The sequence below is a fragment of the Carassius carassius genome, chromosome 32, assembly GCF_963082965.1.
Source record: "Carassius carassius chromosome 32, fCarCar2.1, whole genome shotgun sequence".
Classification (NCBI taxonomy): domain Eukaryota; kingdom Metazoa; phylum Chordata; class Actinopteri; order Cypriniformes; family Cyprinidae; genus Carassius; species Carassius carassius.
Genome location: NC_081786.1, coordinates 10,881,831 through 10,899,792, shown reverse-complemented (window position 1 = coordinate 10,899,792; position 17,962 = coordinate 10,881,831). Strand labels below are relative to the sequence as shown.

At 37.7% G+C, this 17,962-nt stretch overlaps 2 protein-coding genes across 3 annotated transcripts; one reads left to right on the top strand and one right to left on the bottom strand.

Annotated features, from left to right (window-relative positions):
* Positions 1-166: 166 nt before the first annotated feature.
* On the bottom strand, positions 167-2,935 carry yipf4 (Yip1 domain family, member 4). The gene is made up of 6 exons (XM_059520224.1): positions 2,624-2,935; positions 2,236-2,389; positions 1,986-2,157; positions 1,390-1,467; positions 1,188-1,301; positions 167-1,097 (listed from the first exon to the last, which is right to left on the bottom strand). The coding sequence occupies exons 1-6, from the start codon at positions 2,679-2,681 to the stop codon at positions 960-962; spliced, it is 714 nt and encodes a 237-aa protein (XP_059376207.1). The 5' UTR covers positions 2,682-2,935; the 3' UTR covers positions 167-959.
* Positions 2,936-3,444: 509 nt separating this feature from the next.
* On the top strand, positions 3,445-14,498 carry exo1 (exonuclease 1). 2 transcript variants are annotated; one of them, XM_059520223.1, is made up of 14 exons: positions 3,445-3,560; positions 3,883-4,130; positions 4,237-4,356; positions 4,439-4,562; positions 4,771-4,908; positions 5,975-6,187; positions 6,521-6,708; positions 6,894-6,996; positions 7,263-7,485; positions 7,601-7,835; positions 8,080-8,620; positions 13,230-13,313; positions 13,474-13,661; positions 14,230-14,498. In XM_059520223.1, exons 2-14 carry the CDS (start codon positions 3,970-3,972, stop codon positions 14,342-14,344), a joined length of 2,433 nt encoding a protein of 810 aa, XP_059376206.1. In that variant the 5' UTR covers positions 3,445-3,560; positions 3,883-3,969; the 3' UTR covers positions 14,345-14,498. The 2 variants fall into 2 exon arrangements, with proteins under 2 accessions (XP_059376206.1, XP_059376205.1); XM_059520222.1 differs by lacking the exon at positions 3,445-3,560 and having other exon boundaries at positions 3,807-4,130.
* Positions 14,499-17,962: the final 3,464 nt, after the last annotated feature.

The following is a 17,962-nucleotide window of genomic DNA, read 5'->3' as shown; positions in this document are numbered from 1 at the left end:
TGCGTCTTGTTTTTAACAGTAGATACAACACTCTTGTATCCTCAAAATATTATACTTAATCACTGTTACCAGTAACCAAACATTTGAATATGAAATTAAGAAATAAATCATGCAAATAAGTATTATTATTCTCTGACATTAATGAGATTCACAACAAAACATGTAATTACAGTATCAATAGATTTTAATTTGATTCATGAACATATAACAATTTCCAGACTCAATTGTTTTAGCTCAACTAATATGGTAACATATGTCTGCAGTGTACACATCACCAGGTAGAAAGTTGTTTTCAATTGCATGTTCTACAAATAAAAACTTTCTTTCCTTTTTGGCTACATTACATAAATAAAATACACCACAGCCATATAAAACGACCAATTCAAGGCACCCATATAAAGCAGACCTTTTTAATCTAAGCTGTACTGCCTGCATACTCTCTTTTTCCATGTAGAACTAATAAATTAAAAATGAAAACGGATAAGATCAAGAATTTTTTGAATGTATTGGATAACTCTACAACAACAACAACAAAATCGGTCTATCACCAGCGGGTTAACTAAAAAAAAAAATCACCATTGTGTGTGGTGACACATAATTTCTGTTACATGACTATCATGCTTTCCATAATCTTTTACAATATAAAGGCCCCCCCCACCCCTTTTGGGGTTTGTAAATATCATGTAAAACCAGGGCTCCAGATTTCGGTTGCAGAAGGATCTCTGCAAACAGGGCTTCCACAGTATAAGATGCAGCTTTTATTGTGTACAAAATAAATGGAAGCAGTTAAATACACCAATGTCTGTACACCTCATTCCCCAAAGCATATAGGATTATGAACAGGGTAAAAGAGAAAGGAATCTCCTCCTTGGTCTTCATGGAACATCCCCGCTGTGTAGCTCTCCACAGTGCTCTTTGTCAATGTCCAAGCAATGAGCCAATCAAAGCCTGTGGTCAATTCAGACTCCAGTATACAGAGACAGGAAGTAGATGTACAAAAGAAAGATGGGATATATGAGAAGGGGTTTCTTCGTTTTGAATTCATCACCGACGAGTAAAGAGGCAGCACTGTATGCAGCCCAGAATACTCCAAAAAGCTGGGGGGGGGGGGGGATCCATATTTACATATTATATAATCAATATCATACATAATTCATATTCTTTTTTAAAAACAAATTCATATTTACCTTTATGAGTGTAGAGACGACTTCAAAACCCCCAATGACCAGGAGAAGAGGTGCTATTACAATGAGTGGGAGCAAAGAATAGCCAATAACCCCAAGCACTTGCCCATAAGACACCTGTAAATAAAATTAAAAACCATGAATGGGCATCCTTTTCAACTCATAAAAATAATATGCTATCTGATGCTTTACAGAATATAAATACCTCTCCACCCAGCACTCTTGCAAGAAGGAAAATAGTCAGTGATCCAAATATCCAGATCGTAATAATCCAGGAAACAACCTGATTGGTCAAAAAAAAAGACATATAACATATTAAGAAATATTACAAATTTGATGCATTTCTGCTTCTGTTTTGACTAACTAAATCATGCAAGTGACAAGGAAACTGAAATAAAAAAAAATTCAAAATATTTACTCTCTTCGATCTTCACACCTTCCTTAAAGTCACTTTAGTATGGTGCTATTAATATTATATTACTACTACTATACTACTATAATACTATTATATTTATTTTCTTATTACTAATTACAGAGAAGCAATAAAAACTGTCTTCTCCCCTTCATTATGGCAGACTGAATATTTATAAATATTCTAATATTGAAAAATATTTGATGAATAGACTGTGGTTTTAGAAGAACAAATAGCCTTTATTTTATTTCCATGCTACTGAAGATAACCTTGTCATTTGCCTACAGTCCATGGCAATCTATTTTGCATTTTAATGGTAGATCTATGTGCACATGCATCTTCACTATACATATAAAATACTGCTCAAGATACAAAGATCCACGTCTCACCCTAAACTGTCCATAGATGGAGATCATGGAGAAGAGCAGGACAACAGCCAGTGGGCCCCAGAAATCAGGATTGTCTCTCACCACCTGTCTATTAAATCCCAGCGAGGGCATGGGCATCAACACACACCTGATCTTATAGTAGATGTCCTTTAAATCAATGTCCAACTCCTCCCTGCACAAACACAACCAATAAACACAACCAAAAGCAAATGTGACATCAAGCATCAGAAATCGAGTCTCAAGAACTCACAAGAGCGGTTTTGTGTCCTCAGAATCCTCTTCCTCCACCTCCAGCAACCATCCATAGCCTCTCTGTCTCAGGAAGGTGGTGGCGTAAGCGTCCCTGGTGGAATCAGGGCCCATATTTAGTGTGATATCTGGTGCATCGATGGTGCCGCTGAGCTCTGGTGGGTAAGAGGTTGTTTTTAGATAAATACAGCTCACTACTGCATCCCTACTGAGTCTACAAACAACACCCATGTCATGATACAGGCTTGATCATTCACAAACTTGGTTATATTCTCATATTAATGTATGCATACATCATACACACAAACACAACCAACTGCATTCCATAAAACAGATTCATATATCAGAGAAGAGACGTATGGATGCTTTGGGGCCTTTAACTACTGTACCTTCAGAGTCCGTCGAGGAGACGAAGGTAAAATCTCCGTTGGTGGGAGAGAACTGCATGGCTGACAGCAATAACAGCTCGGGCTTCACTCAAAATCACACACACCGACGCCGATCGCGCACCCTTCACACCATTGCCACGTTTAACGTTCCTACCGATCAGCTTTCGGACGGGACTGCTGGCTCAAAACAGTCATGGAGGAAGCAGGAAGTGCAGAAAAAAACACAGACGAGACACGTCAAATCCTGGAGCAGACTGGAACGGGGAGGCACGCGCTCCACCCAGCGCCAGAAACGAGCACCGACAACACACGTACAATGCACCGAGACGGAACCACCCCGTGACCGTTCTGAAAAAAAAAGGCTTACATGTATGACATGACATAACATTAATTATAATATAATCAATTCCATTAAATATAATGCTTATGTAATATATATTGAACTTTAATTTTAGACAACGTTATTAACTGTACTATTATATTAAATGCATTACACTGCCCTAGAATTGAACTTGTGAGTCTGAACTGTAATGAAAATACATAGTTACGATCTCTTCAGTCATTTAGCCTGTTAGTGTACATATGCTCATATGCTCAGTGTTAATGTAAAGAAGTCAGAATATAAAAGAAACTTTTAAAAACACATGAAATCTATCGGCTTTTATGACTGCTTCCGTCTCTTTATCAAACACCCTAATTGCGTCCTGTTGATAATGCTGTGTCTTTAATAAATAAATAAATAAATAAATAAATAAATAAGACATTTCCGAGATTGTGGAATTCCTTGTCCCGCCTTTTCCACGTTTCTGCTCTGTGATTGGCTGTCTTTGTCAGGCTGACCAATAGGGTTATTCTGTAGTGATGTCACGTTTTTGCCGCTAAAGTTGAACCCCTGTAACATATCAATCAGACACTGAAGCAGAAGTAAAAGCTCTCGGTAAGTGTTTTTTGATAAATACTAAAACAAAAATAGTTGAATTTACACATGATTAAGGTATTCGCTTTGGCGGTCCGATTCTGTCTCAGCGGTTCAATTCTCAAGTTTCGCGAGAATTGTCAGTTTGCTTGGTTTTGGAGGGATTTGGCGGTTGAAGTCTTCCGTGGAGTGGACATATGACAAACATTAAATGTATTAAGAGTTAGTGTATATAGACTTTTTCATACGTCCTCGCGGTTGGACGGTTAGGGAATGTTTTCCGTTGATTTTTGAGGATGTTTTTATGTTCTTCAGTGCATCGTGTATTGTTACTGATCATCAGGGACTTTTGTTTTCATCTGATAGAGTGACACGGGCTGGATTCTGATAAACCCTCATCTTTAGACATCTGTCCTTCCAGACAGACAACATGGGAATTCAAGGCCTGTTGCAGTTTATCAAAGATGCCTCAGAGCCTATCAATGTGAAGAAATACAGGGGACAGACAGTGGCGGTGGACACATACTGCTGGCTTCATAAGGGGGCATTTTCATGTGCAGAGAAACTTGCAAAAGGAGAACCTACAGATCAGTGAGTCGTTTCATTTATTTGCATGCAATATCCTGAGTATTTCAGCATAATTTTCCAGGTTAAAATGTGAATTTCTCATGCTCACATTCATTGTGTGTCCAATCAGGTATGTGTCATACTGTATGAAGTTTGTGGATATGCTGCTTTCTTTTGGTGTTAAGCCAATCTTGGTGTTTGATGGACGTAACTTGCCATCCAAACAGGAAGTGGAGAAGTCCCGGCGCGAGTAAGAGCAGAATATTTACTGGAGGAAAAGTTTGTTAGTTTAATTAAAAATTAAGAATATTTAATGTATATTTCATTAACAGGCGTCGACAGGCGAATCTGCAGAAAGGCAAACAGCTGTTGCGGGAGGGTAAGATATCAGAAGCCAGAGAATGTTTTACCCGCAGTGTTAATATCACCCCATCTATGGCACATGATGTCATTAAGGTGAGACCATTGTATCTGATATCTGGAAACACTACTTATTTTGGAATCAGTGAAATAACATTTATTGAAATGAATATACTAGAATGTGTTTAGTAGACAGTGGATGTTATAGTTTATTAATATGCGATATTGGAAATGGATTGATCAAGATTGACCTTTTTTGTTCTGTTTTGCATCTTTTTCTTTATGCATGTTTTCTGGTTTTCAGACTGCCAGGGTGAGAGGAGTGGACTGTGTTGTTGCTCCGTATGAAGCAGATGCCCAGTTAGCGTTCCTAAACAAATCTGGTATCGCTCAAGCAGTGATCACCGAGGACTCGGATCTGCTGGCATTTGGGTGTAAAAAGGTACCAGTGCAATGTGCAGTCGAAAAAAACACTTGCCTAGAAACCAGGGCATGTTTTCACAAAACCTCTTAAGGCTAAAATTAGCTTACAAATAATGGGCAAGTGAGTCCTACATTTAGGACTCATACATTTTTGCTCTAAGACTGTTTTACAACATGTTTTAACACTAATATAAGAGGCTGACATTAAGCTGAACTTATACTTGTTTAATTAGTGAGATGTAGCCTGCATTTGGAAATCTTTTTTTGAATGTGGCAAGTAGCAGTTTTATTTTAAACCTTTATTTGAATATGGCAACAAAATATTGCGCTCTTCAATATTTCTATAAAGAAATCTCTGACCGAGACTATCAGCCAATCACTGTGTGCATAGTTAGTAAGCAAGCCGACATCATCTATAGCAACGAGGTCAACCCCGCCCTTACTCTTAGCTTAAGACTTCTCTCTATTCCATAGTAAAAATTTTGTCTCAGCAGCTTTGTGAATAGGTTATAAGAGAGAACTCTTTTACAAAAATACTTTTACTGCTATTTAGGAGAACCCTTAGTGGTAAGATAAAATGTTTTGTGAATATGGGCCCAGGTATTGATCACAGTCTGGTGTCATGCAAGTCTGCACTGCAAAAAAATTATTATTTTCTGTATTTGTCTTGTTTTCCAGTGAAAGTATCTAAACGTCCTCACAAGATACATTTAAAATTGTCTAAAATATTAACAATTGTTTTTAGAAAGAAAAAAAATATATATTTATAAAAGTTCGATAATTCTTTTTATGATATAAAAAAAAATGATCGTGTGACACTGAAAATAGAAGGTTGTTATATAAAATTGGAAAAAATATTACTGTATTTATTTTGATCAAATATAAATGACCATGGTGAGCATAAGCAACTTATTTAAAAAGCTTTTTTTTTTTCACCAACCCCAAACCTTTGAAGGGTAGTTTTTGTAAGCATCTAAAAATATTTACCAAGACTTCTGGGTGGTGCGGACAGACATGTTGGAGGACAGTGGGGGTAATAACTTGATTTAATTTTAAGAATTTCATTTGTTGTGCATTATTTAAAGGTGATTTTAAAGATGGATAAAGAAGGTAATGGACTGGAGATTGATCAGTGTCACCTGGGCCGTTGCAAGTCTCTCGGGAACATCTTCACAGAGGAGAAGTTCCGTTACATGTGCATTCTCTCTGGCTGCGACTATCTGCCATCTCTATATGGCATTGGTCTGGGAAAGGCATGCAAGCTGCTCAGGATGGCAAATAATCCAGATATTCTGAAGGTGAGATTATAAAACGAGTTGGTTAGAATTATTTAGTATGCTAAACTGCCACAACAAACAGGTAATTATGTGCTCATACTTAATATGCAACTGATCATATTACTAAAACAGCATGTTTTATCACGTCCCTCTCGCTCTGGTAAGATTCCCATGGGACACACTGCCTTCTGTGTTCTGTGTATTGCATTAAATTTTTGTCCTTCTGTGCATTTAAAACATATTTTAGTGGAGAACCTATGCAATCTTTTTATTGTGAAAACAAATGTAACCAGAGAGCATAACTAGAGCATAATTCAGCATTACTAAACTAAGTAATTAGTCTCTGTCTTACAGGTGATAAAGAAGATGGGTCAGTACCTGAAAATGGACATCGCTGTGCCAGATGAGTACATTGAGGGGTTCACAAAAGCCAACAACACATTTCTGTATCAGCTGGTCTTTGACCCCTTGAAAAGGAAGGTGGTACCTTTGAACCCTTACCCGGATCACATTGACCCCGCTTCCCTCAGCTATGCTGGAACGTATCTTTTACACATTGTATATTGATTAAAAAGGAACTGCTGATCTTACATTTTCACTTAATTAAAACTTAATTAAAATGTGACAGATGCAGATGCTGTTTTTAAATTTGAGCCTTTTTGTAAATGTAGGTTTGTGTTGCAAAGCTCTGTCTGATTGAAAATTTCACTTAATTGATTAAATGCAGTAATGTAGGAGATGAGAAAGGGCTGGAAATGGCTCTTGGGAATATGGACATTAACACGATGCAAAGAATAGATGACTTCAACCCTGACGCACCTTACACTAAGGTAACCTAATCATCTCTAATGTATATTTGATTGAACTTATTGATACATTTTGTATCAAGGTAAGGTTTTATTTATTTTATTCCGTTTGTTTTAGCAATTTTAGTACTTCAGAATTTTATTTCAGTTAGTAGCCAAGGTAGCATTTCTTATTTTCATTAAAATTCTTAATAGACATTTACAGAAAATTATTTGTACTACTTTTAATTGTAATTCACAATAGTAACAATGTAGCTAAGTACCTAAGGTGTCCTCCTCCTCTCTTCCAGCCTTCTAAAGCTGCTCGCAGTAGTTCATGGAATGACAGATGTGACAAAAATGTCCCATTGCAGATAAGTATTTGGAGCAAGAACTATGAACCAGGTAGCACCCAGCCAAAGAAACCTACAACCCCCAAAAGACCCCCTCCTACCAGGGGGAAAGAAAAGATCATCAGCGTGCAGAGTCTAAAAATGCCCCAAAGTGAGTCACAGGTGAAAAGACCCCGTGAAGGTAAGCAGGCCTTGGTGCAATGAATATAAATCTCAAGAATGGGACTGATTATTCTGATAAGACACCTAATTGGGCATGTTTATATATAATGTTTTTTCTTTCTTTTTTTTTAAAGATAGCAGTCTTTCTGTGGATGACCTGTTAGGGCAGTATTCAGCTGGTGTAAAGAGACGCTGTCTTGAAACTCTGCCCACCACTGAGCCGCTGACCAATGACAACATTGTTTCTAAGGAGAAGAAGGGGCGTGGTAGCACAGTTGGACTGTGCCAACCTCGAAATCGCTTTGCAACACTGTTGCAGTGGAGGAACCAATCAGAAGAGGGCACTGGAGAGCAGGTCATGCGCAGCAGGTATGACCACGATGGGTTACTTACTAAAGCAATGTGTACTGTTGCTATCACAAGTTACTATTAGACCTTAGTTTTCTCATTACACACTCAATTAAGGGTTAAATTGGATCTCATTGTTACGTGGCATAATGGCATTAAATATACAGTACTATATTAACCGAGAGGCCTGGTGATTGTTCCTCCACCTCCAAAATCCCAGTTTAAACTCTGCGGGCAATTATGATATAATTGAAATCTCCATCAGGTTCTTCTGCAATGGTGAATCCAATATGGCAGAGACACATGAAGACGCACTAAAACAAGATTCACCTCATCCAGCGACGTCTCTAGAGACTTCTGTCTCACAGTCTGAAGGAAACACATCAGCATTGTGTCAAGACCCTGACCCAGAGAGAGAGCAGGCCAAAGATGAGTCGTCCAGCCCATCTGCATCTCCATCTCACTCCTCCAGGCCTGCTAGTTTCCGTCTCGGGGTCTTCAGTTGGTCAGGAAGCACCAGAGAAATCAATAAATCTGCTTCACAACAACCCACCTTCACCACAGACAGACACTGCTCTTCCACACCTTCAGGGTTATCCACCCTGCAGCAGTTCCACAGAAAGAAGGGCAGGTTCACTGGGGTAGAATCAGGGCTTTCTCTCTCGTCCTCTCCTGTAGAGGGCACTGAGGATGCAGAGAAATCTCCCAGGTCTCCTCCGTCTCAAGACAGTGCATATTTCTCTCAGTCTAGCAGCATCTCTGCTGGTGTGGAGGACGCCCTAGTCATAGAGGACAACTCTGATAAGGTGAGAAAATGCACTTTGATTCGTTCATATTTGATACTGTCAACCACAAAAGAATATTTCACCCAAAAAATCACCCATTTACTCGCTCTCATTGTCTTTCTATTTAATCCCCATACAACCCGAATTCCGGAAAAGTTGGGACGTTTTTCAAATTTTAATAAAATGAAAACTAAAAGACTTTCAAATCACATGAGCCAATATTTTATTCACAATAGAACATAGATAACATAGCAAATGTTTAAACTGAGAAAGTTTACAATTTTATGCACAAAATGAGCTCATTTCAATTTTGATTTCTGCTACAGGTCTCAAAATAGTTGGGACGGGGCATGTTTACCATGGTGTAGCATCTCCTTTTCTTTTCAAAACAGTTTGAAGACGTCTGGGCATTGAGGCTATGAGTTGCTGGAGTTTTGCTGTTGGAATTTGGTCCCATTCTTGCCTTATATAGATTTCCAGCTGCTGAAGAGTTCGTGGTCGTTTGACGTATTTTTCGTTTAATGATGCGCCAAATGTTCTCTATAGGTGAAAGATCTGGACTGCAGGCAGGCCAGGTTAGCACCCGGACTCTTCTACGACGAAGCCATGCTGTTGTTATAGCTGCAGTATGTGGTTTTGCATTGTCCTGCTGAAATAAACAAGGCCTTTCCTGAAATAGACGTTGTTTGGAGGGAAGCATATGTTGCTCTAAAACCTTTATATACCTTTCAGCATTCACAGAGCCTTCCAAAACATGCAAGCTGCCCATACCGTATGCACTTATGCACCCCCATACCATCAGAGATGCTGGCTTTTGAACTGAACGCTGATAACATGCTGGAAGGTCTCCCTCCTCTTTAGCCCGGAGGACACGGCGTCCGTGATTTCCATCAAGAATGTCAAATTTGGACTCGTCTGACCATAAAACACTATTCCACTTTGAAATAGTCCATTTTAAATGAGCCTTGGCCCACAGGACACTATGGCGCTTCTGGACCATGTTCACATATGGCTTCCTTTTTGCATGATAGAGCTTTAGTTGGCATCTGCTGATGGCATGGCGGATTGTGTTTACCGACAGTGGTTTCTGAAAGTATTCCTGGGCCCATTTAGTAATGTCATTGACACAATCATGCCGATGAATGATGCAGTGTCGTCTGAGAGCCCGAAGACCACGGGCATCCAATAAAGGTCTCCGGCCTTGTCCCTTACGCACAGAGATTTCTCCAGTTTCTCTGAATCTTTTGATGATGTAATGCACTGTAGATGATGAGATTTGCAAAGCCTTTGCAATTTGACGTTGAGGAACATTGTTTTTAAAGTTTTCCACAATTTTTTTACGCAGTCTTTCACAGATTGGAGAGCCTCTGCCCATCTTTACTTCTGAGAGACTCTGCTTCTCTAAGACAAAGCTTTTATAGCTAATCATGTTACAGACCTGATATCAATTAACTATATCTTCTCCCAGCTGAATCTTTTCAAAACTGCTTGCTTTTTTAGCCATTTGTTGCCCCCGTGCCAACTTTTTTGAGACCTGTAGCAGGCATTAAATTTTAAATGAGCTAATTAAGTGGATAAAAGTGTAAAATTTCTCACTTTAAACATTTGCTACGTTATCTATGTTCTATTGTGAATAAAATATTGGCTCATGTGATTTGAAATTCCTTTAGTTTTCATTTTATTAAAATGTAAAAAACGTCCCAACTTTTCCGGAATTCGGGTTGTACATTGGAATCAATGGTAACTAAACTGGGTTGCATTTCCCAAAAGCATCGTGAGCTTAAGTACATCATAGACCCATTGAAACCAATGGAGCTAAAATCCACTATGCTTTTTGGGAAACACAGCCCTGGTTGTTTACCATTACATCTTCATTAAAGTTTTGCAGATAAAATAATGAAAAGGATGAAGATTTTTCATTTTGGGGTTAACTATACCTTATCGGTGCTTGCTGCATGACTTAATTGTAGTATAGTAATTTAGGGCTGCAACTAACGATTATTTTGATAATCGATTAATCTGTCGATTATTTTTTCGATTAATCGATTAATCGGTTTGTGTACTTATATTTTAGTTTTTTCCAATTTTTCCCCAAGTAAATTATTAATAAATGGTCTTTATCCTTCAGCATAGATTTTTAAGATATTTTAACCATTTTGCACTGTCATATCCTAATCAAAAATATACCTGGAGTTGTTTTATTGTGTTAGTAATCCTTTGTCGAACTCTTCTGCAATCAGAACACTGACCCATACTCTAGCAAATTTCACAAGATTTCAAATAATGTTTTCACCATAGCAGTCCTTAGAGCTCCTAAAGTAGTTTAACATCCCGAACAAAGCTTATTAAGGAATCTTTCAGAACATATTTTCACGAAGAATAAGGATAAAACAGAATAAAATTGCAGTACATTGTATTTTATTATTTACTGGGAAACAGCTTTACAGCTTTTGCTGTGAAATTTTAAACAATCCTTCGAATAAAGTGCCAGTGACATGAAACCTGAATGGAACTCACAATTTAAAGTAAAATCCATCAGAAGGTTGTCCAGAAAAAAAAATTGGACAGTCACACACAAAAAACCTGCTGTGTGAAAAAGAGCAGTGAATACTTAGAAAAAAAGTGCATTTCAAATATCTTTAAATATTTACCTCTCTCATTCAGTCATAATTAGGCTGCACGACTGAATTTTGAACTGGTAAACGACAAACTGATCACAGAACATGTTTGTAAAGCTTTAAATGTTAACTGTTAAAAAGCAATGTTATCAGCTTTTACGACTAAACATTTGCAAACAACATTGTACTGGAGAATCTGCACAAATAAAAGTCTTAGGGGCCGTTCACATATCGTGCCTAAAAACGCGTGGCGCTTTCTCCTTCTTTCCCAAGCGCTCGGGCAGAAGCGCCCCTGAGGCGTCTGCCTTTGCTAAGCAACCATGACGTGCTCTCTCCTTGAAGACGCGGAAATTTCAGCAAAGGATAAATGGATTTGCAGCTCAAAAAATCACTTGCAGTAGCTCTGCTACTAAATTTATTTCAAAATGGAAATCCATATACAACTATGATCAGCTGTTCCTTTCATCTTGACTGAGCTTTTAACGTTGTTACGGGAAAGGATGAAGCTGATTGGTTAGTTCTTGTCACATGACCCGCGATGCGCTTGCAGCATTCTGAAAAGTTGAGATGTTTTTAACTCGATGCGGTGCGGTGTTGGAAATAACGAACTTGAGCGCGCAAAAGACGCGATATGTGAACGTCCCCTTAAACAGTTCAGTAGTGCAGAGTTTACAGGTTACTCTTCTTTTTTGAAGACTCAAAGTAAAGTACTCCCAGTCTCCCACATCCCGCTAAATGCTGCAGAGACGCTGTTCGGGAAGCACGTGACATAAAACGAGGCCGGCTAATGGCTATTCGCTACTTCTCCGTCTGTACTGGCTGAGTAAAACCTCCGATGGCTCATTACTGCCACACTTTGGTCACCGCAGATTTGAAATATGCACGAAATGAGCCGCTTACGGCAAATAAAAGTTATTTAGCAACGAATCGATGACTAAATTAGTTGACAACTATTTTAATAATCGATTTTTATCGATTAAATCGATTCGTTGTTTCAGCTCTATAGTAATTCACAGTATAGAAATTTACAACAATTTACTTAGTTCTAATTAGGAGTGACCCCGAATAGTCGAAGATTTGATGCTTCGATAGGATGAGCCTGATTCGACTGCCAATCTCACAGTCGAATATTCACAGAGGTGTTACGAAACGAGGATCATGCTGTTTTGTCTATATGGGGGTGTTCAGTGTCTGATTTCAACTACCGGTTTTCTCCCAATAAGTTAATCTACAGTTTATTACGATAATGCTGTAAATAAGAATGTGAAAAGAAATAAGTTAAAAAAATTTTTTTTGACGTGCGTGAATAAATCTTGCATGTGACAGATTTAAGTTTCACTCTCCCTGATCCAAATCTTTTCAAGACTCAAATTGACACAGGCAGAGTGAAAGACTACTTTTTATAACCTACGTGATCAACAAAAAAAACAAAACATTTCAGCCTGTTCTTAGGATTTTTGGATGCTGTAAACATAGGCACAGAATGGCTGAGCACCCACAGAAAAACAAGAGATATTATCTTCACTTTCACTTTTATTTTGAATGTCTGACTACTTGACTCTTGGTAATATATTTAACCTCCTGCCCCCAACACACATGATTCCACTATCAATCAAATATCGGCAAGATTCGACTATGTAAATCCTCAGCCGGGGACACCCCTAGTTCTAATATTAGGGATGCATGATATATGTTTATTGGATTGAATTTTTAACTATACAAGCTCATTTGCTCTGTTTTAATAGATTTTATATTTAAGATAACCTTTCTGTCATCTAATGCTCACTTACAGTTTAGAATAATTCAATGTGGTGTTTAGCACATCACGATAAATAATTCAGTTTTAAACTGTACATTACAATGTGGTAATGACTGCATTTACTTAGCATTTAATTGATCGATCTCCTTTTCAGTGTTTTATTTCTAATTTATTGAAGCAAGATCGTATTGAATTTTATGATTGACCATTTGTCAGTTATTTTTGCCTCGTTTCTTATTTATTCTTTCCGAAGGAAAAGGAGAGAGATTCAGATTTGACCAACAGCCCAAGCAGTTCTCCCACAGACAAGCTGAAACCTGCTCTGAACAGAACAAAGGCACGTCCGTCTGATCATGACCCAAAACCACAGTCTGCATTCTGCATTTCCATTTCCTTACACCGTAGAGTGTGGGAGTGGGGGGGGGGGGAATTAAACATTGATATGATTTTTCCCCACACCTCCACCCTCAGTCTGACTTCCCACACCTGTGCTCTAGGTTTCAGGGTTGTCTCGGAAACAGCCTTGTGGGCAGTGTAAAGGCAGTAAAATCGAGACCACCGCTCCTGCCAGACCCAGCGGTCTGAGGAAGAAAGCGAGTGGGAAAAAGTGTACTGTCAACAATGAGAACAGTCCAGGCCTGCAGGCCACCATCAGCGGCCTCTGGGGGGCCTTCAGCTTCAAGAAGTAAGTCAGCATGTGTGTAAGTATGTGATTATGTAAATAAATGAATCAACATGGCAGATGGCAAGTCCAATTCATCTTCTACTGTTTATTTATGGCTGTCAGTATCACCTGTGCCCAGCAGGGGCAGTAGTGGGATAAACCTGTTAACACCAGGAGACTAAACCAATGGGAGTGGTGCTGTTACCTATATGATATGTGAATAAGAAAGGTGTAACTAATTGCTTGGGTAAAGTGAGAGTCATTGTCGTAGTTTAGAGAAGGGTGGTGCCTGCTCACTATGAAAGAAAAATACATTCCCATTATGCAATCAGGCCTGAGTTGAATAATAAGAACCTGAGTCAGTGCAGGATTGAAGGGGGAGGGGCTAATCAACATAAGAGTTAAATGTAAAGTTAGTTCGAAGGTGAAACTAGAGAAGTATCTGATTACTGCTTCTTTCTCCTAATTATTGGCATTTGAAAAGTTGCCCATAAGCGTTATATTTTAAAGCCATATGATAGGACCGACCAAAATGGCCACATGCTTTGATATGAATGTACTGAAATGTCTGTTCATGTGCCTGTTTAAGGGACGATCTTAAGCTGAGCGCTTGCAAGAAAGGAGAGCCCATGTCCCCGGTCAGGGAGAATGTGATGACAGAACTGACTGAAGCAGAGGAGGAGATTCTCATCATCGCAGAATGAAATGTCAGCTTTTCAATCAAATCATTGTTTCTTTTAACAGTAACTGTCTTTCAAACATACTGTGTATGTTCATATTTTTGTATGATAAATAAACATTTTAGTATAATGAATTTGTTTTTTAATTTCAAGTCAATAAAGACATGGTTCTCTCTCAGTAATGTTTGTTTTCTGATATGTTTCCTGGTATAATTTAGTTCATTTTGATCCTAAGGACAAGCTATGTATGAATTTGACATTTTAATGGTGCGATCACTGAACCTGTGTAACCTATAGATAATTCTGACAATCATAAGTAGGCTTTTATGAAGCAATGACAAACACTTATTCAATAAATCAGACGGAATCCAGATTATTTTAAAGAAATGTAATACATATATAATATATATATATATATTAGTGTAATTATAAATGAATTAGCACTGCACACATCATAAACAAACTGACCTCTTCACTGTGACTTCTCTCTGATGACGTGTAAAGCAGTGTGAGGGCATGGCAAAAAGCTTGTTCAATTCTCAGATGAGTTTCATTTAATCATTTAGTTTGCAACGCCCGCTTTCTACAATCCAATAAGTTTTCGATAGTAAAAAGTCCCACCCTACATTCTTGTTTGATAAGACGTTTCATTCAGAAATGCATCACTAGTGAAAAATCCAGACGTTTCTGTTTCATGGTGACTTGCATGTCATTGATGCATTAAAAAAAAAAAGTTTATTTTACTTTTTGAAATGTATTTTTAAAATAGTTTTAACCTTGTAATTTTTAATTAAAATGTAAAACTCAATTATGTCACAATATTGATTACAGTTAAATCACTAAAATGCTTTGCGATATGGATTCCAATTTAAATGTAAATAACGGATGTGAATGTCATGTCCCCAGCTGTACCTATACGTGCAGTGTGCAATGCACTACAGATTTGGAATTAGAGTTTACCTGAATTCCACCTAAATAAGTCAAAGTGTGTTTGTGTTGCGTGTGGGTTGAACAGTAAGGCTGGCTATGGAATGTAGTATGTGAGTGAACAAATGCCTGAGGTGCAATGCCTCATGCCTCACTCCTCCTTTACGACATAAGAAGACACCTCACAAAGATGCTTTACCTTATATCAGGTCAGTTTCACAAAAATGTGCTCATTGAGAAACACAAGCACTAGCCAAGAGACTTATTAGCACGAGTGCTGTTTTCTTTCAATACAAATAGTTCTCTGGCTCTTCAATTTGGGTGTTTCGAATTCATCTAACTCACTCACATTTAAGGTAATGAACGCATATAAGATGCCCCGAGCAGGACAACTGCTTTAAGAAATGCTGGTACATGTTATACACAACATATCCAAAGGGATCTGCAACTGCTTGTGTGTTCTCAAGGAAGCAGCTCTCAAAATGCAGTAGTTATTTATGATTCATAAAGTGACAAGAGCAATCCCTCTGGACCAAACTGGGTTAAAGGGCACAATGGTAATGATACTAAAGGCTCCTTGTTGGCCTTATACGTACAACTGTCCTTTTAGTGGCCAGCACTAAACTTGGACATTAGAAATAGGCCTAGAAAATTACATTTTGCATTGTTTTCATGTTCTATAAAAAGAGTAAAAAGTGAATTTTGTTTCAGAGGAAACCGATTATATTGGAATGTACAGAGAACAAACTCGTTGCAAAGAACATATTCACTGTCACTTGCTTGATAAGAATCTTGTTTCTTCAACTTCAGGCACTTTATGTCCCTGGGACATTTATTCAATTAACCATTTATATTTTTTATAAATTGTAATAATTTATTAACAAGACAAAATCAGTGTTTTATTTTAAAACGATTTAAATAGTCATTTCCATCACAGAATGTTTCTAAACTCAATACAGAATTTGAATACGGTGGGAAATTTAAATTGCTTTTTATATCTAAAAAGAAGAAAAAAAAACAAAAACAACAGAATTTTCATGCGAGGTACAATTTAAACACCTTTAACTATATACACAGAGACCATATTTGAAGAAAGTTCAATACTGCTATCTCTTCATCATTCACACATGCTTGTGCACTATCTGTAAAAACAATGGGTTTTTCTCTGTCCTCTTTGTCCTGAGCTGTGCAGTTCTATTGCAATACAAATACCTGAATGAGAAGGTGGAGTGGTGGCATTCTTTTGAGGTGTGCTCACGACGCTCAATCCCTGCCGCACCTAGTTTAAAAGGATACTACGTGCCATGTCTAAAACCACAAGTATGAATTCGGGATATACATTGATTATAGGGCCTCAGTTTATGTATGGATGTCCTGGCTACATGAAAATGCTAGAACTATCCACACATACAGTATGAAATCTATATAAACAATAATTAGTTTACAATCTGGAACACAGAGACATTTTATCTTAAAGCAGTCAAGAACATGTTCATTCTCGTCTACCTCCGAGTACCCTGAATTTGACTTTGACCCCTGTGCGGTCACTGAGTCTCCGTGGCAGAACAAAGACCTTATGCTGTCACTACATATAGACTTTGTATTATTTTTTGCAGTGAGTCATTTATTGGTTTAGACAATAAACTATGACTATGAAGAACTATAATTACTAGGGCGAAACACTTACCTCACTTTCATGAACCTTCTTCAGGCTTCCCTCCTCCTCCCCCCGGCTACTCTACATTACTCTAATATTAAATAAAGTATAATCTTCTTCAAGTAGTCCATTTCAGGGATGGCAAGTCAAATATGTTTACCTTTATCCCACTTGAAAATGTGAAATCTTAATTTCTGGGAGACAGATTATTGTCTATTTGTTGACAAAAAAAAATCATGTTTTGCAGATCGCCCATGTAAATGCAGCAGCCATTCAATTTTTTTCTGGTGTTTGTATACAAAAGGACCTATGCTTAAAATGAGGAAAATTATGTCAAAATCCCAAACAATTTCTTTACAATTTTTTTTTTTTTTGTGAGATACTGAGATAAAATATAGGCATATCTACTTAATATTTAATTAGAAACTATAAAACTCACCAGAGCTGGTGGCATTGTTAAACCCAGAAGGTGAAACATGGAAAGAGGACCTTCAGCAAGAAGGCTGACTTGGATATTGCCTGTTTTTATAAATATTTTTTATAAATATCTGACTCTGTTGACAAAAAGTTGCACATTTCTTTCAAATCAACTTGATTTGAAGACATAGCATCCAGTTTTATTTAAAAGTATGCATTTATATTGTTGTTATATAAAGTCTTTTGTAATCTATATGATGTATTAAGTTGTGATCTGAGGGTCAGAACATACTGTAAATTGGATAAACAGTTTGTTACTTAAAAATTAACTTGTGTACCCTGAACTATTCGTGGCTTTATTGTTAGTATTTCTAAAACAATGAGTATGTCAAAACCAGATCAGTGGTATCTGAAGCATTCAGTACTGAGCTGATGGTGGTGTGTGCAATGACAAAAATGTGTTTTTCACAATTTAAACTAGCAGTTGCTCAACCACATTTCATCAGCATAGTTCCACAGCGACAGCAGTAAACAAAAGACCTAAAAAACCTCCCAACTTGGACCAACCTGAGTAAAAATGCTCTTTTGTAGGCCTACTCTTCTAGTTTGCAGTACTCCTTTAGACACCTGTTTCTCTGTCA